Here is a 26118-nt window from a genome sequence, read left to right as displayed (position 1 = left end):
TCAGTTTAACGCCATCGAAATGAAAGAGTGATGGATTCAGCTACTATTTCAGGAGGAGATGAGCCCGTGCACCTGAGTCAACGTCATAAATATCAAGTTTTTTAGTTGTTTTCGGAAAATTTACGCCAAGCTGCAAATTTACGACTGAAAAATAACCTGGAAAGTGATGGATTCTTCCGACATTGATGAGGAATGTGGCTTATTTACACCTCCTGAATGTTATGGCTCCTGTGTTTAGAGGTGAAAAGGATGCAAACACATTCACAAATGAGATGTGTGTGTGTGTGTGTGTGTGTGTGAGGTGCATGTCCCAATTTGATGCCAGTTTAAATGAAGGTCCGTGCTTATCATTTCTTCATTGTTATTCATCCTCACCACTCTGTGGCAAAGACTGAAGGTGAAGAAGGCCAGTGTGTGTCCTCACCTCCTTCCATCTCACCACGCGTCCCATTCCTTTAGATCCACGCCCAGCATGCCCAAGCGGAACATTATTTTAGCTAATGTATTAATTAACTGATGAAAGTTGACGATTGCTCGGGGTGTAAAGGAAACCGCTGGACCTCCCGTTCCCCACCTGCAGCGATCTGGCTGCGATTCAAGTCCTTTAGTCCGTGACCTCACACCTCCCTCATATCCTGGGAGGGAGTCACTGAGGGGCGGGCAGCCCACGGGGCCAAAACTCCACCACGCCCCCCCACCTCCTCAAAAGTAATTATTAAAGAACATGCCACAATGGCTGAAAATATAAATGACTGTTTTTTAAAAACCTTATAATTATCTGCTCCATTCTCCGCGGTGACCTTGCTCTGAGCAGGACTCTGTGAGAAGATGTTAAATGTGTTATAGTTAAAGTCGGTGGTGGGATGTAACAAAGTACAAGTACTCAGTTACTGTACTTAAGTGCATTTTTCATTCATTTTTCATTTTTACTTAAGTAGATTTGTTTTCAGGTACTTTTCAAGTTTTCTACAGCAAATACTTTTAATTTTAATAGTTAAAATCAGGTATTTTCTTACTTTAACTGAGGTAGAAAAGGTAATGTGGTACTTTAACTTGAGTATGTGTATTTATTTGTATTCACTGCATAAATTGTGCAATATCCAACCATTTTATGAATTTTATATAAATCAGATTAAGTATCTCTTGAAAAATGTCTTGTATCTCGTCCTGAAAAACGTATTTTCCTGAAATGTTTTATTCTCCTCTAATCTTTTGGTGAATACAAAATCAAAGTATATTTTTTATTTCCTGCATCTCAACTGGTGTAGGCATGAAGACACTTGGTTTTGTTTACAAATGTTTTTGAGGATAGAACGGAGATGGTGCTCACAAGGTTAAAAAACAGATGAGAGAGAAAATCAACAGCAAACAAACACAAAAAGGAAAAGTCATTGAAAGTTTTGAACAGAAGCAGCTCACTCATTCCTGTCCTTGATCATTGTTTCAGCTCCTTGCTCTGAAGGACCCCGGCTGTATTTTATTCAAATGCACTCAAGCTTTGAATGTGATGAGAATTTCCGACGACTTCTGAGAGCGATGACACATTTTTGTAATTTCACTAATTCAATAAGGAGCTGCTTAAATTGTTAAGGTACATTTGTCTGTGTGGCCAAAACCGGATGAATGGAATCACTCAAACAACCTTGGGTGCCGTCATTCAGTGCAAACTCATACATGCAAAGAAATAGTCAACAAACTTTGTTCCTTTAAAAACAAACTCTGAAATAGACCAATGCAAATACATCTAATGTGACTGGGAAGCCTGGGAGACACAGTGCAGGTAACAGGCAACTCGTGCCAATGGAAACGTATGCAGGCAAAATTTTTGCAAGCTGTTGAATTTCATGCACAATTTACTCTCTGTAAATTGAAATTGATGATCGCAAAATTACATAGTGGGATCGGTTTGGCAAGATTTGCCCGGTGCCTTGTCGGGGGTGCACCTGTTGTAGAGCCGCGAGATGTTTGCAACAAACAGCCGGACCCATTATTATAACTCAGATCCTACTTGTGTGTTTTCCTGCCGGGACCAAGTCTCACTGTTGATTAAGTGCAGGTTTCATCCCTGCTGAGTTCCTGTGTTGGCAGAGTCTGGCCTCGCCTCCTACATCAGGGAATAGGCCTCCAGCTGATTATATTATTCACATGCTAATAACGCTGTTCATATCACATAATAGAGGGAGAGAAATGTCCTTCCTCTTTTTTCCTTGGTTTCTGTCTTGTTGAAGGAGATGTGAGTGTGAGCTTTATTCAGTCGGTGCGTGTCAATAAAACAAGGCGGTGAAGGATAACGACATTAACATAGATCCACCTTCGAGAGAGGAAATGAAAAAGTCTCTCTTTTCTCTCTCTCTCTCTCTCTCTCTCTCTCTCTCTCTCTCTCTCTCTCTCTCTCTCTCTCTCTCTCAGGAGAGGAGAATTCACCGGGCTGGTTGTACGGAGAAGACGAGGGGAAGACGAAGGCGCCGCTCTGGTGTCCGCTGCTCTCCTGTCACATGCCCGTCTTCGCCACCAAGTCACCAGAGAGAAAGGTAAAAATAAAACTGTGACACTGTGACAGAGATCTTTTCTTTATAAAGAGCACAGGTTTGAAATGTGTTCTATGCACATGTAAGCAGATTAAAGGTGAAAAGGATCTATAGGTAGAAATATAATATAAAATAATCCTAGTGATGTTTTCACTGGTGTGTTTCATTTAAAATTGTACAAATGATCTTTTTCTAAACCCTAGAATGAGCTCTTTATATTTAGACACATATATTTACATCAGGACCAGTTCTCTCCACGGAGGCAGCCATTTTCTTTTTTACAGTAGCCCTGACTGGACAAACTTAACACCTTTTTTTTTTTTAAACATATATTTATTGGTTTTATACAGTTTTATACATTTACATCAAATTACATACAAGAACCTTCCCCAACCTGAACATATGGCAGCATAAAATGACAATAAATAATACAAATGTCACAAAAATTGCTAAGATATGATTACAACATAAATTCAAGGACAAAAAATACACAATGAAAATACTAATTTAGTTTAACTTAACACCTTTTCAGTTTTTATGACAATGAAGTTTGCCACAGGTTCTCTACCAGGGGTATTCAGCTGCAACATGCAACTTCACCACTAGATGTCACTAAGTTCTGCACACTGATCCTTTAAGATAAATGTGTAAATCTTTATCTATGACTGATTCTGTCTTCCTGCGGCCATGAACCTGTCAATCAGCCCTCATATAAATCAAATAGGAATGTAGCACAGTGGGACCAATCAGTAAATCAAGGTATCGCATCTAAGAAGAAAGTCCCATCAATTCTTTACCAGCTCATTAATCTTTAACACTACATCTGGTCTCAGCTCGGATCAAAACATTACAGGATATATCTTAGTTTATACGTGTAATGCAAAACCAAATTGTATCATTTGAATGCAGAAGTCAATATGTAAGTGTAAAAATAAACAATGTTAATTCATGACATAAAACATGACTCACCATGACTCACCGTGGTGAAGTACAAAGGAATGTAGCTTTTTTTATCATGAATCATTGCAGAAATCAAACTTGGTGCACAAGACATTGTACTTCCTCTTTTTTATGATGATACATGATTATGATAACATGACGTTTTCACCAGAACATACATTGGAATTGATTAAGAGGAAGACTGTTGAGCTTTTTCAATGTTTATGGGTCCGCACGGGCAAGAGCCGATGGTTGCCATGTGAACGCAACATCTCCAGAATACCTGCTGGGAATAGTTTCAAATTCTGTACAAACCTTCCCTTGGATTCAAAGATGAACTGATTCAACTTTGGTGGTCAAAGGCCAAAGGTCAAGGTCACAGTGACCTTGTGTTCTTGTGAATGTGATATCTCAGTAACACACACATAGGGAATTTCATTACCATTGGGACAGAAATACACAACGACACAAAGATGACCTGATTACAATTTGAAGGTCATAGGTCAAAACCTTTTTTTGCCTGTTGAACTTGTTGTTAGAGTGGCGGATATTTCCTACACGTCTAAACCTTTTCAAGTAATAACCCCATTAAATATTATGAATGACTATAACATGTCTCTTTTAAGCAGAACATTTTAATTACTGCACCTTTTATAACTTGAACTTCATCTGTGTTCAATGTTCATGCTCAGGAAGCCGAGCGCCTCCCAGAGAGTCGGAGCAATTTGACTTTCACTGAAGCAAACTTCTCCTTCGCCCACAGCAAAGTCGGGATCTTTATTTTCACGGAGATTTGTGTCGACAGAGATCATTTTGCCAATTACTCCCGTCGTTTTTTCGAATTAAATGCAATCAAAGTGCAGATGCTTTGCCCCCAGCGGCTAAAAATACATTGTCTCAGTGCTGATCTCACTCAAAAGTACCCAGACTATTAGAATCACAAGGTGACACCAGAGCATCCCCTCAAGATGCCGGAGGAAAGGATCTCAATCGATACGAGCTGTTAAGTTCTGGAAGCCTCCGATAGATCAAGTGGTCGGCAAAGGTGAGAGAGCGACTAAAAGGGTTTATTCAGAGGAAATGGTTTGAGATCAATTTGCAAAGGGGTTGAGAGATAATATTTCCAACCACATTTTATAACACCATAATGTGGTTACGGGTCTTTCTGAGCCGGGCTGTCGGAGTGAGGGGGGAGCCAAATTATGAGGGTGTTATAAAGTGATCATGCAATTATCTTAATGGCTGTGGGACACCCAAGCATAAATCAATGCTCCCGACATTAGATTAAGACCTATACGCCATCCCGGAGTCTGCCAGCCGAGGAGAGGCAGCGGAGGGAAAGTGAAGCTCCGACACGGCAGGTGGGAATTTCCCAGAAGATCTCGCCTGAAAGTTCTGGAGCGTTCTGCAGAAAGTGTGTTACACCTGGCTGGAAGCGGAGCCAAGTCAATTAATATATTGAGAGCCGGTGGGAGCCGGTGGTCTCCGAGGATCTGATGGTATTCTCCACCTCTCACATACAAACAGATGAGGCACCTGAGCACACGGGCGGGGGGGCACGCCGGCCGTGTCAGTCACGAATGTGGTTCGCCATGAACTGTTTCACTTGGCCATGAACTGTTTCACTTGGCTTTGAGCATGTATGTTGTGGTTTTTAACGTTCAGGCTAATGTGAGAGAGAGGGAAACATTCATTGATCTCATGGCTGTTGGTTTTTAAAGTCGGTTTTTAGACATGAGCTCCAGAAAATGTCTGAAAAACTGGGCCCATGGACATTTTCTGGAGTTTTCCTTTTCACAAGAATGCAGCAGGAGATTGTGCGGGTCACACATGTTCAAGAGGAGCTGTGGTGAGGGAGGGGGGGCGCCTGAGTCGAGCAGCAGGAGGCAGGGCGTGATGTATAAATTCAGACACCAGCATCGTGAAATGCTCTCGAATCTCCTATTTCTAAGTTGACGTGCCTTTAAAATGTATAGCACCTCTTTTTCTGATATATATTCGTATTCTTAAATCAGATTTTTTTTATGATTTGCTTCCGTCGACATCAATACGCCCCCTCCTGGTTCGCTGTGAATCTTCCGGACATTGCTGTATTCTCACACAGGCTCAACTTGGATATTTTAACAGGGAGCTGGAAGGAAAAGTTCAGGAGCAACTAACTTAGACGTTTGCAGCCCTTCTGGAAAAAACTCCAGGAAAAGGTCCAGACTTCAGCACTGCAGCTTATGTATGTGCTTAGTTTGCATGTTTCCCTGTATATGTTTGTGATTACTTTAATGCATCACATGAATTGTTGCGTGATAGGAGCTTGGGCCTAGGTATCAGAAAGCCGAGGAGGTAAGCAGGAGTATTTCTCTCCCCGTTTTTGCACTAAAGAGAAGGTGGCATTAAATGGAGTGACTTTAAGTCCTTCATGCAGAGCAGACTGTGATTAGGGGCTTAACTCGGCAGCAGCCCTTCTCCCTCTCTGTGTCTCCATCTCCGCCTCTGGGACACACACACGCCTCTCAGTGCCAAAGCTCCGCGGCATCTCTTTCTCCAGCTCCCGCAGCTTCTCTTGGCAGTCTGAGTTACAGTGAGGAGAAAGGATGAAGAAAAGGAGGCGAGAAAAAAAAAAAAAAAAAAAGACCCGAAATCCCAGATTAAAAAGAGATGTGGCCGAAGGGGCCGAAGCCATCTCCTGCACGAAATAAAGTTCCAAAGCAGCGTAGCATGAACAACATGCGCAGGTCACCTGAGGGAGCTCAACCCCCCCCCATGCTGGCCCGGTCCACTCAGGAGCCAGGCCTGGGTGAACTGGACGAACTGGGAGAACTGGTTAGGCACCGGAGATAAAATCACAAGTCTGCTGAGAGAGAACAGCAGGGCCGACTGACTCGGCTCAATTTATCTCTTTCATTCTTTCTCTCTCTCTCTCTTACACACACACACACACAGAATCCTGGGCTATCGCGGTCAATAGACAATCCCCGTCCCGATGGCCGTTGTTTAAAGAGTCAGCGCACACCCTGTCTGTTGGAAGATGAAACAGGGCAGGTCTGGCAGTCGGCCCTGTGGGACCGTGAGAGGTGCCGGAGTTAACGGATTAATAGGAGATGCTTTAGCAGATGAACCACATTTCCATACGGGTGAATCAGCTGTTAAATGGCACAGCTAACGACTGAATACGAAGATGGACGACGTGTCTCTACTTCCTCCAAATGTGCAGATTTGAAGCCGAGATATCACAGAGACCGGTGCAGCCATCTTGAGTCTGCACAGCAGTGATTGTGGAGTGGAGTCGCCCATCCAATAACTACTTAATACCAAATGTTCCACAACATCTTCAAATGACATTAATAAGAAATTTATTTGACCCATTTTTGCTAACATGGAGGAGGCATGGGTTGCGACCTATACTGCAGCCAGCCACCAGGGGGCGATTGAGATATTTTGGCTTCACATTCAGGGAGCTGTCGTGTCGTCCATCTTTAAACCTTTAAGCAACAAATGGAAATAATAGATAGCTTGTGTCCTCCAACTTGTATGACACTTGTCCGTGGTAATAGCTGAATTGAAGAATACTTAAATTAGTTTACATCAAAAAACACGTTCGTTTGCATGGATTATTACTTTTTGATTTATATGTTTTTTATATTTATATATATATATTTAATTTATATAATTCTTAAATAAAGGTATTGGATCAGCATGGATTGTTACTTTTTGATTTATATGTTTTTTATATTTATATATATATATTTAATTTATATAATTCTTAAATAAAGGCATTGGATCAGCATGGATTGTTACTTTTTGATTTATATATGTTTTATATTTATATATATATTTAATTTATATAATTCTTAAATAAAGGTATTGGATCAGCATGGATTGTTACTTTTTGATTTATATATATGTTTTATATTTATATACATATATTTAATTTATATAATTCTTAAATAAAGGTATTGGATCAGCATGGATTGCAGTTGTTGATGGTTTTGACACTGAGTGATATCTGGAACTCATCTGGACAACGTGCTCCCTCCATCTCTCTCTGTGACTCTGAGCCTCACAGAGTTTTATCAGCCATTTATTTTCAAGTCCGTCCCGCAGGCGTTGTTCTCCTGAAGCCTGCAGACCAGTAATGGATGTATTTATGAAAGGCCATAATGTGACAGCTCAGCGTGCTGTATAACAACGGCCATCGGATGGCGTCACATAGTGCATTGAGAACTGAATGACTTGAATTACGTGCTTTTCTCAATGTAGGACACATTTATTTTCCGTGCACTGTGTTTTCTCCACAACTGCTCATTCAGCAAAGCTCCGAAGGCGATCGATGCCGGGTTCCTGCACCGATCCAGCCGCTGTGAACGAGTTGCTGGTGCATACTGGATGTGCAGGATTCTCACAGTGCAGGGACTGGAATCCCTCGGGTGCATAATGACTCGCAAACGCCTCATATCTCCTTCTTCTCCTTCCTCTGCAACTCTAAAAGGTTCTTAAAGATCCAAGAATACAAAGACGTTAGAAATAGTACGGGGACATGTTTCCAGACTCCATTTATGAGGCATTAGGGCCAGGACAGGGTTTGAGGATGGCTGCTTTGCCAGAGCTCTTATAATACCTTGGGGGATTTCATCATGTATGCTTTGAAGTGCAGAATGACAAACTGGGGATGGGGTTCGTGGGCTGCATCGGGGGTTAGCTTCCCTTCTCTTTCTCTGAGAGGATTAGCTTCTGTGTCTCCGCTCGGGGAAAAAAACCTGCAACGCTTGCACACGTCTTACCGCTAATACACACCACTAGTTTACACAGATCACACAGATCATCATAATTCCTTATTTACTTCATTTTTAATGTGTTAATGTGTTTTTTTCCCTTTTGGAAAGTCTTGTTATTCCGTCTGGAAATCCATCAAACGCGTTGTAGGTCATCTCTGTCTGTCATGCAGTACAATTACACTGTACTGGGTCACTGGGGTCCGGGCTTGTTTACTGGGTTGGCTGGTGCTTCTGGGGCATGTTGTGCGTGTCCCTTTCACTCGCCTGGTCATCCATCTTCCCCCCCGCTGATGGAGTGATAAGAGAGCAGGCCCGTGTGTATTCAGTTTGCCACATGAAAGTGAGAGAATGAGCTTGTGGAGCAGCGGCGAGCACACGGCGTTCACGGCTACATTTTGTCTGGTGAAAGACTGATTTACAAACATAATGACTCCGAGCTCCCACAGCCAAGAGGTGGGCGGGGGGGAGGTTCAGTGTGAAGGCTGCCGGGGACGGCATGTTATGAAATATGGATTAAAAAAGGGAGAAGGACAAAAAGGTGGCCTTCCCCTGATGCAACGCCTCTCTGATGATTCATCTCCTCTCCCTCTTTTAGACAGTGTATGTTATCGCTTTTTTTAAAAGGCAAGTCATCAAATTAACACCTTTCAGAATGTACACCCTCGCCGTTTTTTTTTTTGGAATTCTTCTTCTTGAAGGTTGTTTGCTACCTTTCACAAGAGCAGCCACCTCTCTGATTTGTGGAGACAAGATGCCACAGCATGGATTAAAAGGTCGCCCTGGCCACATGTCCACCCGAGGTGCGGCGCCTCTTCTTTCCCGCTCCGCAGTTAATATCCTTCTGGCAGACGGAAAAACACAAACAGCTGGATGCACCACGGCTGGAGAGGCTCTTTTGGAAAGAGCACATCATTCTCCTCCCTGACCTGATCGTCATCAGGACCCGTTTTCTCTCCCACCCTCCCCCAGGGGGGCTTATTAGAAATGTAATCTACAGCACGCAGGCTTTTCTGTGGCCATCAGGGCCAAATGAGTCATGATGATGACCAACTGTACGGGGGGGGGTGCTCCGCTGCTCTATTTGGCTGCGTGCGCTTCATTATCGTTTCCACAAATGATGCTGGAATATTCCATCAGTGGCAACCCACCAGCGTCTTAATTTGGGAGTCGTGGCAAAAAAATGTGTTTTCTAGCTCTCTTCAATTTGGACCCGGCAAAGTGATGCATGTCCATGAAGGCAGCACGAGCTCCAAGCCTGGTGGTTGATTAGCTTTGTTTGCACTGCAGGATTTTTTTTACAGCACATTTTAATGCATTGGAAGCTCAACAAATATCCAGTTTTTTTATTTTTGTAGAATGTGGAGCAGAAGCGAACGTGGCATTTACAGTAAATCCAAAATCAACAGCTGCTGTCGGGAATATCAAATGCTTGGAAACCAGCACATTTCCATGTTCTGGCAAATTGTTCTGCTAGTTTTTTTTAAGCGTCCATCTGCAGAGATGTGGTTAACGTGGAATTCAGTATACCATGCCCCCCCCCCCCCCCCAGATCAATTTTTATTTATTGAGCAGTGTTTGTTCGGAGAGCCTCACTCGGAGGAAAATAACTTGCCTCGAATTTAGTTGTGAATTTCGGAGGAACATGAGAGCTTGGTAAACACGCAGCCCGGCTCCCTCCAGAATACAGACCCACTGCTGCTTGTCATCTGAGCTCCAAGCTCGTGGCGTGCAGGACGCTTGGCTGCAGGAGGAAGTGTCAATCGAATCTCTCTGTTTTTTTGAAGCCTGGACCCGACCTGTCGCTGGAGCTGATGCAGCTCGGGAAGATTCTGGCTGTCGCGGCTCGGCTCAGAAAAACCAAACGCACCGGACGTGTCCCTGTCACAGACACAGAGGGCAGTGACAGCACACGAGCTCTGAATGCTCAACGCTGTGGATCAGAGAGCGACCGAGCTCAGAGGTCAGGGCAGGAGTCAAACAACTCTGAGGGACTCGTGACGCTTTCCAACATTTGGGTTAATGTTCCAGGAGTGTTCCGAGGTCAGACCCTCTCCGTAGATCTGGATCTCCGCTCTGCCGGGCGACAGAGGCATCGGCAGTCGGGTTTATTAAAGTTCCTTTTCCTGCCAGATGCTCCGCCTCCCTTTTGCGATATTTTTAAGTTCGATGTCGGCAGCAAAACAAAGATGCAAGACCCACAGAGGCAGAACAGTAAATGTTGTGGGTGGGCACTGCTGGTGTGAATATTGATTACATACTAACAGGAGGTGGATTCTTTGACTTGTTTTTCATCATTTTTAAAAAGCAGCTGGAGAAGAAAATGTAGGGTTCAGAGATTATTAGTCATATTTTATTTTTTTACGGATTTCTGTTCTAATCTTTTATGAAACAGAAGTCGTATTGTTCCAAATGCCCTAAAGTGTTCCTAACAACGTGAGAGTGTGGAGGTGCATTATGAATGGTTGTCATGCTTGCCAATAGTACAGCCTTTTATCACTGCTCCGTATTGGCCAAGACAGGAACACTGGATTTGCTGCCAGCTTAGGCAGCAAAGTTGTTTCTGTGTGTGTGTGTGTGTGTGTCTGTGTGTGTGTCTGTGTGTGTGTGTGTGTAGTGAAGTGAAAATATAGGAGCATTAAAAAAGTAGCTCCAATATTTAGGGGGGAATTCTAATCGAGTGAAGTCGTCATTACATCCTGACTACCTCAGCTTTTATTTAATTTAATAAACAGCTGTGTTGTTTGGGTTTGGGAATTTTAATTTGTGTCTTAACGCTGAGATCCAGGCGGCGCGGTGGTGCAGCGGGCGAGCACTGTCGCAGTAACAAGGTTCTGGGAAATCTCCACGTGTCTGCGAGTGTTTCCTCAAGGTTCCTCCTCTCTCACAGTCCAAAGACATGCAGGTAATTGGTATCTGGTATTAGCCCCGGTAGGTGTGAATGTGAGCGTGGAGGGTTGTCGGCCCGGTGATGGACTGGCGACAAGTCCAGGCCGTGCGCCGCCTCTCGCCCAATGTCAGCCAGGATTAGCTCCAGTCGCCCGTGACCCTCAGAGGACGGATGGATGGATGGATGACAGGATCAAGGTGGTGGATTTTTGTAACCCGGAGTCTGGATTTCACAGCAAACGTCTACAAAAACTCCCCAGTCTGGATATTTTCTAACATAACTGACTTACTTGCTGTATGTTCTTCTCGTCTCCATCGCTCTCCCTGCCACTAGAGGGCAGTGCGACGCCTGAATCTGCATAAACGGGGTCGCCACACCCACGGCTTGACAGCGAGGTCATGTGCAGAGGGCCTGATGGGTTGCTGTGACAGTTAACATACTAATTACAGGGAATCAGAGACACTCGAGTAAAGCCCCAGACTCGAGTCCTCCTCTGGCCCTGGTTTTTTTTTTCTCCCACTCACTCTGTACTTGTCGAGATAGCATGCAGAAACAAATTATGCACCCAGAGGGGGAAATCCTGCAGATCTGCTAAATGCGGTAATTCGGTCGCATTCTCCCGCTGTGACTATACATCAATGTGGAGAGGACGATAGGCAAAAAACAGCATTAACTCAGAAGAAAGGGGAGGAAAGCTCTCTCTCTCTCTCTCTCTCTCTCTCTCTCTCTCTCTCTCTCTCTCTTCTTTGATTTCCTATTGTGCCAAAGCAGTCGTTTCTGTTGCAGTGAAACGTCCTCTCTGTATTTACCACCTATACCTCTCTGGATGCTCCTTCTTTTTACCGTCCCTGGCCACTGCTCAGAGAGTTAGGGACAGTAAATCTCTTCCTCCTGCTCTAATTTAGAGTAGCTGCAAATGTTAACTTTCCATTCAGCTCGTATGCAATTCAGAAAAAAGTGTTTCCGCTCAATTTAAATTGCTGTATTTTGGAGCTGATGTCATCTTTGGTCATGAAAGACAAAAATCTACGATTGATCCGTAAAAGACGGTTATATCATGTCCAACGTTTTAAAAATGGTGATATCCAGGCTTGAGACAAGGGCCCTGGAACGTGGCGTTTGAATAACCAGATTAGTATTTGTGAACAGTTGTGATTTGCGCTCGTCTCATGTCGTGCCAAACAGGCCACCGCAGAAGAAGGATCCAAGGATTGCAAGGGGCAGATTCAGATTGGGGAGGTACTCCTTGATGTGCCGAGTTTCTCTGGCACCAGCAGCTTCAGCCGCCTCGTGGCGAGGAGCGAGCTGGCACGGGCGCCGCCTTTGTTCTGCATGTTCCTGCCATCTGATATTAAGGATTAGAGAAAGTCTTGTCTACTCCCGTGCCCAGGGTTTCATCTCAGACCCTGTGTTGACAAACAGTTGTGTTGGTTTCTCTCTCGGAGGTGGGCAGGGACGGCTCATCCCAAGGCTTGTCGGTGCCGTGTACAGATGTTCTGGCAGCGGAGAAGGGAAGATGGAGGAAGTGATTGACTACACAGAGAAGTTTTGGCCCCTAGTCCTCTTTTGAACCCATTAATGCAGGGGTAGTACGCTGCTTTCATCCAGAGCTGGAACTGCCATGGCCGCAGGAGTCTGCCGTGTGTGTGTGTGTGTGTCAGTCAATGTGTGTGTGTCTGTGTGTGTGTGTGTGCGTTTCTCCCTCTCTCCCTCCGTGTGTGTGTGTGAAGAGAGGATACAGCGACACAGCGAATTTGCATCACATTTGTCGGGCGTGCAGCAGCCGCTCAGCTAGGAGCGGTGAAGGGCACCGGGGAGAAAATCTCAGTCGAGTCATGAATATGAGTTTGTGATGTCCTACCAATGTCAGACTGTGGCTCTCGGGCAGAGATATGCAAAACCGCTCCAACTTCATTCCACTTGTTGCTGATAGGATCTGTGGCACGGCCAGGGGAGGCGGAATCGTTACTGTACAGACCCTGGTTATTAAATTGAGGGAAATGTCCTGAGCCAGTTTTAATAAGCTGATAGCCGTATGCTTTCTGCCACGAGTCCGATCCACCTCTAAAGGACCTGATACCGGCCGATGTGGAGTTAACAATCAGGCCGTCGTTTCATCCCTCTGGTGCAGATGGTTTAATCTTATTGTCTCCAAATATTTTCCGAGCGTGATGCCCACGAGCGCAGAAGGTGCCTGGCCCTTTGATCTGCGTCTGTAGATGCCGGCGGAATTTAAATCGCGTCGTGTCACCGAGCTCATGAAATCCTGACACGAGCAGCAAGTTTCAACTTTGATCCTGTTGTCCTTTTGTATTAACTTCATCTGAGAGTGCGATGTGTCGGAAAACAGATGACGAGCAAACACTTTGCTTTCCCTGTACTTCACAGGAGCAGCAACACAACCAGTGTGTCAATGTTACTCACTGTATGAAGCCTGGTGTTTAGACTTAATTGCTTTACATTAGCTTCATGGCACTGGGGCTACAAAGGTTCATGGTTTCTGTAGCACAGGAAACAAAGTTGAAGCACGAGTAAACATCTGCAAACAATCACAGTTTTGACAGGAAAACACGACAATTACCAAACTGTAAAGTAAAAGTTGTGTTGATAAGTTGATTCTTCGATCTTATAAGTTAGCGAGTCTTGTAAAAAGTCAACTTCTAGCAGTTGACCGGCTGCGTGTGTTCATATGGACGGAGCTTTAAGGAAAGGGCAGATGATGGGGGGGTGGGGTGTGTGCCTGGTTTATTCAGGATTACCAACCCTACCTTTATAACAGATCATGTTTACAGATAATCTTTGTTGCGAGCACTTACACATACATTCAAATTATAAGTTTAACATATGGTGCCACGGCAGGTAATTATGTTCATAGTGCTTATTTCGCAGTGTTAGTACAGTTTATATTTACTTATTTATACTCGCCTACCTCTTCAGATGAAATTGAAAGAAAAAAGGAAATTGTCTAAATGTATCATCCAAACACAAGTATGCATCTAGTATACATTGCCATTTTTAGAGAGTCAGGGATATGTGCTTGGATTATTCAGGATTACCAACGCTACCTTTAACAGATCAAGTTTACAGATAATCTTTGATGCGAGCACATACACATACAATACATTTAAATTATATAGTTTAACATATGGTGCCACGGCGGGTAAATATGTTCATAGTGCATATTTCGCAGTGTTCGTACAGTTTATATTTACTTATTTATACTCGCTTAGCTCTTTAGTTGAAATTGAAAGAGAAAAAGGAAATTGTCTAGATGTATCATCCAAACACAAGTATGCATCTAGTATACGTCTCCATTTTTAGAGAATCAGGGATGTGTGCCTGGTTTATTCAGGATTACCAACCCTACCTTTAATAGATCATGTTTACAGATAATTTTTGTTGCAAGCACATACACATACAATACTTTCAAGTTATTAGTTTAATATATGGTTCCACGGCGGGTTAATATGTTCATAGTGCTTATTTCGCAGTGGTCTTAAAGTTTACATTTACTTATTTATACTCGCTTAGCTCTTTAGATCAAATTGTGTAGGTGTATCATCCAAACACAAGTATGTATCTAGTATACATTGCCATTTTTAGAGAGTCAGGGATATGTGTTTGGATTATTCAGGATTACCAACGCTACCTTTAACAGATCAAGTTTACAGATAATCTTTGATGCGAGCACATACACATACAATACATTCAAGTTATATAGTTTAACATATGGTGCCACGGCGGGTAATTATGTTCATAGTGCTTATTTCGCAGTGTTAGTACAGTTTATATTTACTTATTTATACTCGCCTACCTCTTAAGATGAAATTGAAAGAGAAAAAGGAAATTATGTAGGTGTATCATCCAAACACAAGTATGCATCTAGTATACGTCGCCATTTTTAGAGAGTCAGGGATATGTGCTTGGATTATTCAGGATTACCAACCCTACCTTTAATAGATCATGTTTACAGATAATCTTTGTTGCAAGCACATACACATACAATACTTTCAAGTTATTAGTTTATTATATGGTTCCACGGCGGGTTAATATGTTCATAGTGCTTATTTCGCAGTGGTCTTAAAGTTTACATTTACTTATTTATACTCGCTTAGCTCTTTAGATCAAATTGTGTAGGTGTATCATCCAAACACAAGTATGCATCTAGTATACGTCGCCATTTTTAGAAAATCGAATTTGTAAAAAGACAGTAACTCAGCTACCGGCCACAAAACACGTTCCAGTTTGTCATAGACGTGGAGAATCCTCCTAGCAGACCTACAGTACCTGTTAGTCTCCTGCAACCAAGACCGAGCACGGATAACAAACTGCTGCATCCTTTCAGAATGTATCCATAAAGACACGTCACTCACCAGAAGCAGAAGCTGAAGCGGTGATGCCAGGAGCTCGTTAAGCGTGTGTTACCTATAGCAGAGCTCTGGATGTGGGTGATTTCTGACTGACCGAGCGTCCACTCCTCATCCGTCCGCCTGCAGCCCGAGGCGAAGACGGCCTCAGATACGTTTCACCCATTTCAATCGAAACCGACCCTCAACCTCCAAAGGGCAATTGATTGACAAGCAGGAATTTAATAATTTACCCGGCTTCTTTTTTTTTCCCTTCTTCTTTTTGAATATGCAGGCTTATAGGAGAGAAGCCATCGCGGTACAGAGGAGGCAATTTTCTTTATTTCATAGCGAGGTTTGAACTACTTATCATTTCAGACGCACAATCAAATTTAACAGACCTCTTTAGAACTCTGGACACAGATTACGGAGTTCATTGTGTTGAGTAAATTTGAAACTGAGGAGCTGTCGGGGGTGCGGCGGGGTCTCTGCTCCTCCTCGTCTGGCAGTAATATGTGGGGGGTGCACACCAGGTTCCCCCCCCCACACACACACACACAGGTCTTTCTCTCATGTAATGGTAACTCTGCTGGGAGATCTCCCTCGTCTTCATCCTCCTCTCGATCACTGGCTGATTATCCTCCGTGTGCTGTTGCATTTTAAATTCTCCTGACATTTCTGAAAAGGTTTAACAAATATTTTTCTCTGTTTATCTGTAGTTATATTTTATTTCGCCTGTTTTGTATAACAACAAATTGTAGCGATGTGAAAACCAAATGAAATTCAACAAATAACTATATTTAGCTACACCTCTGAAAAGTAGCAAAATGATTAGTTTCTCTGTTTTTTTTTTTTTTTTTAAGATATGTGTTAAAATAAAATGACCGTTTTTGTTTTATTTCAAATAAAAAATTCACCTGACACTGGAAATTGTTGTTCATTGAGCAAACAAAACAATTTAAATGCAAATACAAAAATCTCAAATGAGAATGAGCAGTAAGACGAATAATCTTTTATAATCAGCCGCTCTTTCACAAGACCTTCATTAACAAAGCAGATAATTCAATACAATTAAATAATTTAAAGTACCTCATATGGCTTATTTATATAAAATGATTTGTGGTAGTAACCTAAACACAGCTGACTATTTATTTTGCTCTGGTTGGTTCATGGCTGATGAGCTTTACCTCCACATGCACCGTACATATGTTGCCATGGCACATTTGGACTGTGGCGGCTGCAGTTGATAAGTTGGAGGGAATTGTTTATGTTCTCTGTCTGTCAGCAATAAAAAAAATTGTCGGTGCAGAGAAAGCTGAGTCCTCTCTTCACGTTCTACCCTATGTTTTTCCGGATACTGAAATTGCACACAATGCGTCCAGAGTCCCAAAACCTGCCATTATGGATACAAACTCATTTCAGTCCCTGCATTTTGTCGGCTCTCTGTTTCCTCCACGTGGCCCCGGATGCTCCAGGGCCCCCCCGGCCTCAGGCAGTGCACAGCTGCAGTGGGAGAGTCAGCACCAGCTCCAGTCAATTACCAGTTAATAAACAGAGGAAGTTTTATATTAGTGCTTGTTAGTGCGTGTAAAAGATTGTTGGTATGTGGAATTGGGGGAAGTCACTGTGACTGTGGAATTAGAAAAAAAACATAAAGTACAGGCGTACTCTCCGTGCCCGGGTGTAATACACAGCGCCCAGTTCTCCGTGCGCACTGGAGATAATATTTGTTATTTGATTTTCATCCGGCCGTACAGTCCAATATATTGTATTTGCAAACTCGCTCTTTCCTCCTTTTGCTGCAGAGATGCTCAGCGGTTTCACAGGATGCAGTATACACGCCAATAAAGAGAATCCATTACGTAAGCACGGCGCAGGCCAAACAATGCAAAGCTGTTGGCTGATAACAGTGTAGGGATCCCTGATGAATGAGCTGCCTCTGTGGATAGCGGCTGTCACAAACCTGTGGTGGACCCCCCCGTGCAGATGGGGGGGGGGGGACTTCACTGGGGTGTAGAGTGCTGGAAGGAAACAGCACCTGAGAAGGAAGTAAAACATTACTTGGGTTTGGGGAAGTCGTCCTCACTAAAGGCCGGCCCATGCTTCTGAACTGTGGCTTCAGCTTTTCACACAGTTGTTTCTACGGACTCGTTTGAATTTCTGGTTCTCCAAGGGTTGCGCGTGTTGCAAAGCAATTCACCGCCAGACCACTAGGCGGAGTAATGTTTTTTGTCAAAGTCGGCTCTTCTTTGTGTGTGGCAGTCGTCGTCGACTGTTTGTTTACATCGCCACTGCGGCTCCTCACAGCCTTTTTCTGGCGGATAAATTTGTGCCATATCTTCCGTTATACAAGTGGTCATACTTCCGGATCTCTTCTGCCAAACGCTCTTCTATTCGGTCCATATTCTCTTCTTCTAAATCTTCCGTGGTTTCTGCCGGTGTTAAGGGGCATGAAACCGGAAATGTGACTCCGGAAAGGATGTGGAAACTGACATTGAGGAGTGTGAATCATTAAAACCTTGTCATATGAGACCAGAACCCAATAACCACGGCTTCTTACATTTGTTGACATTTGGAGCGTAGAGCTGCTCACGGTAGATAAGTCACAGTAAACGACCTCATTCTATCCTGTAGGAACGGCTTTAATTGCACTTTTTTTAAAGTTTTTTATCTTCTGGGGAAAAGCAATGGATGCTCCTCTGGTCGCCACCACCACCTGGAGCCAGCATATGGGCCGGCGCCCTCTCGGGGTAATGGGTGGGGCGGCCTCGCTGTCGACCACTGGGTCATCGGTACCCGGCAGCTGGGAGGCCGCCCTCTCGTCACAGCAACAAATCTCGCTTTAATTAGCTCAGCCGCCCGTTTCCCCCCCCGACTCCCCACAGTCCTCCATCAACCCTCCTGCAGACAGCTTACAGGCTCACCTTCGCCTCTCATCCTGCCTCCACTCACGGGAATAGCTGAGGCGCCTCAACATCACACACACACACACACACACACACACACACACACACACACACACACACACACACACACACACACACACACACACACACTGGGCTATAACAGAGACTGACAATTGACTTTCAGAAAGCTTGGATCTCATTGATTTTTAAACCGCTTCTCACTGATACCTTATTAGCGCCGGGATGGCCACTGATGCGGTCGTGGTTATAGACCTACGTTTCCTTAGTGCCTGTAAATATAATTTGCACATTCTCAGGTAGGAAATGATCTCACAGGCTTCCTTATTATATGCTCACCCGAGCTCCCTTCCATTGGCCCTTAAAGAGATGTTCAGTAAGTGGGCCGGGGGGTTTACTGTATTGATCCCAGTCACTCTAATGGGAACACAATCTGTCCCCGGCTCAGGATCAGAGAACACGTTCAGCCCTGCGAGCCGCTAACACAGAGAAATGTTGCTTGATGTAACAGTCCAGGAGTTTTATCTGAAATTGATAATATGGAAATGATGCTAATCATTGCACGATTGTGTGGAATTTATGTAATTTGACGAGATGGAAAGAAGTGCCGTTTGGAATTTTTTAAAGCATAATGGGTTGTTATTAGCAAATAGCTAATTACTTTTACACTGTTCCAAAATGAGATCTCCTCTTTACACCTGCAGTCATTTCACAGGAGTGGGCGTCACATTTTTCAAATGGCGGAATTTTCTCATTAAGGACAAACTCTCTTCATTAAAACATCAGCTGTTTATCTGAATCCTCCTCGTGCACATTCCTGCCTTTGAATCCTCGTCTGATCGACTCCTACTCAGAGGACGGATCCCAGTTGTGTTGCCGTGCCGACTCTGGTGAGCGCTAATAGACAAAGCAATCGAGACCCGGAGTTGATTGGGCAACAATACCCTCCCGTCTCAGGTGACTGATAAAAATCCAACCACCATTGAAGTACCTGCACAGTCCAGAATGGAGGGTCAGTCCCTCTGGTCCACAGCCACTCGTCCCCTCTCCTCCATATGGAGCCACATTATGGCTTCTGCTTAATTACCTATCAAAAAAACCTTTTTATTACACGTGATGGGGGGGGACTGACAGACCGGAGATGGAGGAAGAAAGATACAGAGCAAAGGGAGAAGAGGAGAAGAGGAGTGGGGCGTAAAGCAGATTGAGAGATGGGAAAGTGGGACTGAGAGATGGATTCAGAGGACGAGCCGTGCATCTGAATCTGAATAGAGGCAGACACAGAGGAGGGAGGGAGGGAGGGAGAGGGAATAGCTATGTTCTGCAGCATCCTTTATTATATTTGTTTATTGTTTACAAACACACCCAGTAGAGATTTGTTAAAAAGGGGGGCGTGTCCTGGTCAACAGAGGCTGTGAATCACCTGTGATTGATGCTCGCCGCCGCCGGAGCACGACAGGTGGAGACGTGCGGCGCTCACCGCTGACCCTCCCCCCCCCCCCCCATCCCCTTCTCCACCCACCAACTCCACCCCCCACCGCCGACCCAACAACACACAATTAGCTGTTCCGTCTGTCACACGGCCCACCCTCAGCGGTGACAGACCAAAAATAATAACCATTCCCGACCAGAGAGACTCTCACCCCGGGGCTGAGAAGGATTACCTTATTTAACATTGTGAGATTAAATTGTGTTTGAAAATGTCTTTGATTGCTCAGAAATTAATTCAAAATCAAATAAGAATCTAAATACAGTGAATTTAAATGTGGTTTCATCTTTAGGACATTTCTGCTTTTCCACAGTACATTTACCAGTTACACTAATCCCCCTGTGTCGATTTAAGTAAATAGTATTTATGTGCATCTCAGAGCTTTAGGAATTCAATATTATTCAAACCGTATAATCACAAACTAAGTCTTTATGCATTTGGAAATAACTTTCTGTTCATTTATGGTGTTGCAAAGCTTGGGGAACAATCCTAGATATATTCATGAGTACAAACAGATAAGTTTAATAAGAACTATAGAAATCACAGAAACACGAGAAACCTTGAATACAAAACAAATCTAAAGCTGTAAATATCAATTATATAGAGAAACACAAAGCTGAATGTTTGCCTTCCAATAATAAGCTGTTTTTATCGCCGGTGTTTTACTGTCGGCATCGGTAGAAGAAGGAAGTTTAACACCTACTGGTTACACACTGATAAGAGCGTCGCTGGGTATGTTTGCCATTTGTGTATATACTAGTTTTTTATATAAAAGGGCTGTTTTAGATAAAGTGCATCAAGACAGAAATGCATGGAAGGCTCACAGCAAAAGTTATTTTACATACTGTAAAAAATATATGAAGGTATGAAAATCCAATGCCTCAATTCAGCGTATTTAATAGTCGCACATTTACAGCTCATATAACGTGGGAGTGAAACCATAAACCTCCACGTGAAGTGACAAAGTTCCCGTTGATGGCAGAGCCTCCACATAAAAAAAAATGACAAGCCTGCTCTTTGTTGTGGTAACTTAGAAAGTGTTTTTATTTTGTGACTCACATCAAAAATATGCTTGCAGTATTGAGCCGGGATATGTGTATTTAATCAATATTAATTTTGTCTCTCTCAGCTCGAAGCCGCCCTCCATAATCCTGTGCACTGTGGACTGCTGGGCTTCTCTGCAGCCAGCACCTCCTTACCTCAAGGCTACCTCTGGGTAATGTGTCGCACGCACACACACACACACACACAGACACACACACACACACACACTGAACCATTGACAAGGCAAACATAAACATACAAATGAATTTCCTTGGCTTTTAACACAATAACCGTGTCACTTTAAACCTCCTCTCTATGATCTGCTCTCGTTAATTAGTGAAATGAATAAAAGAGAAAATACCTCAAGGCTTAAAAAAAGGGACATGCACCATTTTTCACTGTAAAATGTCACCAGGATGCTATGAATTCATAGAAAGGCAGCGGGTTGGTAGGTAACTGCTGTGTTTTATGATGAGTAGAGCAAGTTGTGCTGCCAGACCTTCACAGCACAATCCCCGGACTTGGGGGGATTTAGTGGATCTGGGGTAGAGGAGGGGGGGTTGGGGAAACAGAGGGACCAAAACTGGAGTGCGGACAATCTGCTATTAATCTTTATCTTTCAGTTTTAGTTCCCTCTCCCTTTTTTTTCCAGAAGGTGGGCAATTTATCAGGTAATCCCATTCTGACCTAAAGGGTGTTTGAATCAAGTGTAGGTCCTCCAAGACAAAGAGGACAGCTCAGTGTCTCCGTCTTAATTGCTTTGGTGGGTCTTTTCTAAAGAGGAGTGCGATGCTCTCTCAGATGGAGGAAAAGGAAATACGGTGGAGCTGGCTTTCAGGGGACTGTGGTATCAATGTTCCAAGGGGCACAGGCCACCCTGCCCCATTACAGACGACTTAAATACCCCTCACCTTGTCCTCCAGCACTTTGGAGAGGCAGAGGTGGGTTGTTCTCACGTTGCGTGTGACACACCGCTGGAGAAATTGTCCACATGAGTGAGTGAAGGCTAAAGTAAAGACTGTGCATGGTGATGTGCAGTGTAAGATATCAGATTGTACCGCAGCACTACATTAACCTTCACCCTTGGGCTGTTATTGGCTGTCTTGTCTCAGAGGCGTCTAGAAGTGTAGTCAGAGTCTGAGACTAATGGCAAGTCCCTCAACTTGTGTCTTTGAGCTCAAACCCCGATTGGCCTCCAGTCTGAAGCATTTTGTTTAAGACTTTTAGAAAACTCTTACACGACTGAGCGAAGGGAATTGAAAGGAATCCAAATCTCGTGGACCAATTCACTTCACATTCTATCCCTGCTTGTGCAGAAGGTTTCTTGAAACCAACCTTTGCAAACAAGACGTTATTGAGTACGAAGAAAAAACTGGACCTTCTCCCGAGGACTTGTTCTCTCGACTCCATTCAACTTCCAATCAAACGCAAAAACAAACTCGTATCCACTAAAAAAAACACATAATAGTGAAGGTGTGCAAGAATAAGAATAATCAGTGGCTGAGTGTTCCCGCCCCCAGTCGGTTCTACCTCCCTGGCAGGCTTGTCAAATACGGGATGACACTAATCACGTTAACGTGAGTTGAGCTATGGGGATTTCTGTGTGCTTTGATCAGAGTAATGGCATTGTGTCTAATCAGGCTGAGAACCCAGTGTTTCCCGTTCCCCTCCTTGTCCCACTTTCCACAAACATCCTACTTCTTATATTTTAGATAAAGTCTTTGTTGACTCAGTATTTAGCAGTGACTTAAAATGCATTTTTTAAGTAGATGGACATTCTGGTGATTTGCGGTTTTGGCTTCGTAACGTGGTAAATACCGTAGAGCAGAGGTCTTCAACAAGGGGTCCGTCACCCCTAGGGGGTCCGCGGAGGTACTGCAGGGGAGTCGCAAAATCTTTGGTTGATTAGACAATTTTTAAATAATTTTTTTTTTATTTACGAACCAATTTTTTTCCACAAATTTAAATGTCTTTAAATACACATTAACATGCATCCAACATATTGTGAGGCTAATTTGACCCTCTGCCTGACAACCTCCATCCGTCCAAGATGAGATAAGTTGTGTGCTGCCCATCAGGTTCCGACATCTCACTAACGACATCTCACTAATGTGGGAGTATGTGTTACATCCACAGACAGCTTGAGGATTCACTGTCTCGTCTGCATGTTTAAAATAAAAACATGAATCTGTGAATTACTTTAATAGCTCAGTGTTGTATGCAAGATGTATGTTTATAAATGTCAGTGGCATGGCCACCCTGTACCTTGCACATGTTTAAATTAAATGTGTAATATTTGAATAGCTTAGTATTGAATGCACAATAACAGGGTAGCTATGTTTTTACATGGCCCTAGGTCCAGTTTAATATAAAACACAATTTTAAACAATATATTTAAGTAGGTGGTCCCTGCTCCATCTCTCCACCAGGTTGGTGGGCCTTGGCCTGAAAAACATTGAAGACCCCTGCCGTAGAGAACAGTTTGCCATCAGGACCGTTCTCCCTTTCCTCACTGTGTCCAGAGCAATATGTAATTAATGCTGGCAGAGCATTCACTGTTTGGGGAAGTTTCTGCTTCCTCTCAAACTGGAAGGAGAAATCTGTCCAGGGCACAACTCCAGACATCTATTCCTTCCAATGAGGAGTGATGACTTTGTCAGGACAGTGTTTGCACTGGATGTGGCGGGCTGGGGGGGACTGGGGGGATGATTAGTGGTGATGGGGATGTGTGGAAGGGCTTGTGAAGGCACAGATAGACGTGTAGGAGGAGCCTGGGTGAACCTTGCCTTGCCTCTGGCGTTGGTTACACAAAGTCGCTTTTTTCCGGCTCCTCGCTGCAAGATAAGTCCTCCCTATCTTCCTTTCGCCCTGTGCAACAGACCATTATTTGTTCTGGCTCATTCTCAAGAGCCCACAGGATCGCTCCCGTCCAGATTCTGCACGCTGATACAAATCAAACAAATGATTGCATGCAAATAAGGGTGAGCAGTGAGGAGAGGAGCTAAAGACTATATTTAGCTCATGTCACATTCACACGATGTGATTCATACAGAGTCTAAATCTTCGCTGTCGAGCAGCAAGCAGCCGGGCATTTGTTTCCCAGGAAGGGCTTTGTTCTCTGTCTGGACATCCACCTCGGACTCACACAGGAATAATGAATGAGATTATATTGAAAAACCCACAGCGGCAATTTAATTGTTTGGGAATAGAAGCAATGCCACCTTAATTGGAATTGCATCAGAGATAGGTTGGAGGGCTCCTGCTGTCTTTGTTTTCTCAGCATTGGCATTGACAGGCTTACACAAAGGCCAATATAAATGTAGGACATAGGAAATCGAGTCTCTATCGAGGCAGACAGTTGGCCTGTGGGGTGTGAATTACCTTGGGTGGCTTGTGGTGATTGGTGCACCTGTTTTAATAAGGTTACTCTCTGGTTTGTTTGAGACGTTGTTTCTCAACTTGTGTTTTCCTCAAACAGGGAGAGACATCGAGGAGCAGGGACGGGAAGAGTCTCTCTCCTCACTCTGCTTTTGACAGCTCGGTTCCTGTCTTTATTTCTTCTGAGAATAATATCTTCAAGTGTTATACGCAACCTTGGACATGCTAGAAATCAGATGTCAGCTCAAGTGATTGATTGATTGATGGGTTGAAATCCCGAAAGAATTGTCAGATGAAAAAATGGAGGGAACACTCACTCGGCAGCTTCTTCTGGGGAGAGAAAAATGGGTTTTCTAGCTTGAAAAATGGTGATTCCACACTATCAAAGTAATGCTGATCATACACTGATCACTAGCTGGAGGTTTAATGACATTATACTTAATAAAAATACCAAGTTTGAACCAATTAGACTAGAACAATCAATCACTCATATTGCAATTATGTTTTATAATGGGGATAGCATTCAGTTGAGGTAAATGTTGATATTGAAAAGGTTTAAATCAATATTTGAACAATTTCTCCACAAAAATCCAAATTGGGTTTGCCCTTATCCCAAATACATGAAATCAGAGACACATTTAATATCCGAATTGTATTAATATGTATGACCCTACAGCCTAAAGGTTGTATGATTTAAACATGGGAACGTCCCAAAAGTACAAGGCATTCTGATTGACCCAAAAAATGCTCAACTTGAAGAACTCAACTTGATCGATATGTAGAGACATTATCGTTAAAGTCTTCAGGGCCGCGCTTCTTACTGGACAAAAGATTACAGAGTTTTTAGAAATGTATGATGTTCTCGAGTGTTCTTATTGTGAACCCATCACTTAATGTCTTCTCTTATTGAAAGTGAAGAATGGACATTGACAAGGTCTGACAGAATCATTGATTTGAACTCTTTAAAAAATCCAAACTGCTGACAAGCAAAGGAGTTTTAAACCAAGGTAACATTCTCAGTCTTGACCTTTCTTAACTGGACTTTCTTTCCTCCACACAGGTGTCAGGTAGCGGTGAAGGGTCACAGGGGCAGATAGAGATCTTCTCCCTCAACAGGCCGCTGCCCCGGGCTGTGAAGAGCCTGCAGGTGGACTCGGCTGTCCGGTGTCTGGAGTACGTTCCCGAACCTCCTCAGGTGGAGGAGGTGGAGGCTGCAGGTCACAAGGCGCCTTCAGGGAGCGGCGCCAACATCTGTGTCGGACTGGACGATGGCCGGTGAGAGCATTATATCTAACCATTCTTCATCAAAATGTCCATTAACAATTTTTCAAACTACAATGGGACCAGCAGAGTTTCCAAATTACCCCAGTGGCTTCTTGCTGTGCTTGAAAACTCCAGAGTATGTGTTTTGAATCTAAACTCTTTTGTGTAGATGGGGCTCGATATTACACAAATAATCAGATCCCTTGCAGAGAAAGCCTTTGTGTAGAAATGGAAAAAATCAAATAGTGAAATCAAATGTATTGGAATTTCCATCATCAAATAAGAAGCACAGATATCAACCTAAGAACACAAATGCTTTTCAACATGCTCCACATCTTCCTTGGTATATTATCGTCCTGTATTACCCGGTGCTCCGCTCCCTCCAGCTTTTCTACCTGTATAGATTTGCTTGTCAATATTTCATCAAAGCAAGAAATCAGAGCCGCAGCCTGGACGCAGCGTCGATACGGCCACCGCTGCCGAGATCAGTTTCATTTTCAAATCCAATAAACCCCCCTCTGATCCCTGCTGTTTGGAATAGACCAGCGGCC

The 26118-nt window shown here is 43.6% G+C and overlaps 1 protein-coding gene across 1 annotated transcript in view; it reads left to right on the top strand.

The window, feature by feature from the left end:
- Window positions 1-26118, top strand: part of arhgef10la (Rho guanine nucleotide exchange factor (GEF) 10-like a) — a 114098-nt gene that overhangs the window by 66667 nt on the left and 21313 nt on the right. Inside the window, exons 17-19 of the mRNA XM_061070604.1 lie at window positions 2410-2531; window positions 21012-21098; window positions 25365-25579. Coding sequence (XP_060926587.1) covers window positions 2410-2531; window positions 21012-21098; window positions 25365-25579 — 424 coding nt within the window. The remainder of the gene's footprint in view (window positions 1-2409; window positions 2532-21011; window positions 21099-25364; window positions 25580-26118) is intronic.

Source organism: Limanda limanda, chromosome 4 (genome assembly GCF_963576545.1).
Source record: "Limanda limanda chromosome 4, fLimLim1.1, whole genome shotgun sequence".
NCBI lineage: Eukaryota > Metazoa > Chordata > Actinopteri > Pleuronectiformes > Pleuronectidae > Limanda > Limanda limanda.
The sequence above is the reverse complement of the archived record's forward strand: the minus strand, read 5'-3'. Positions and strand labels throughout refer to the sequence as shown.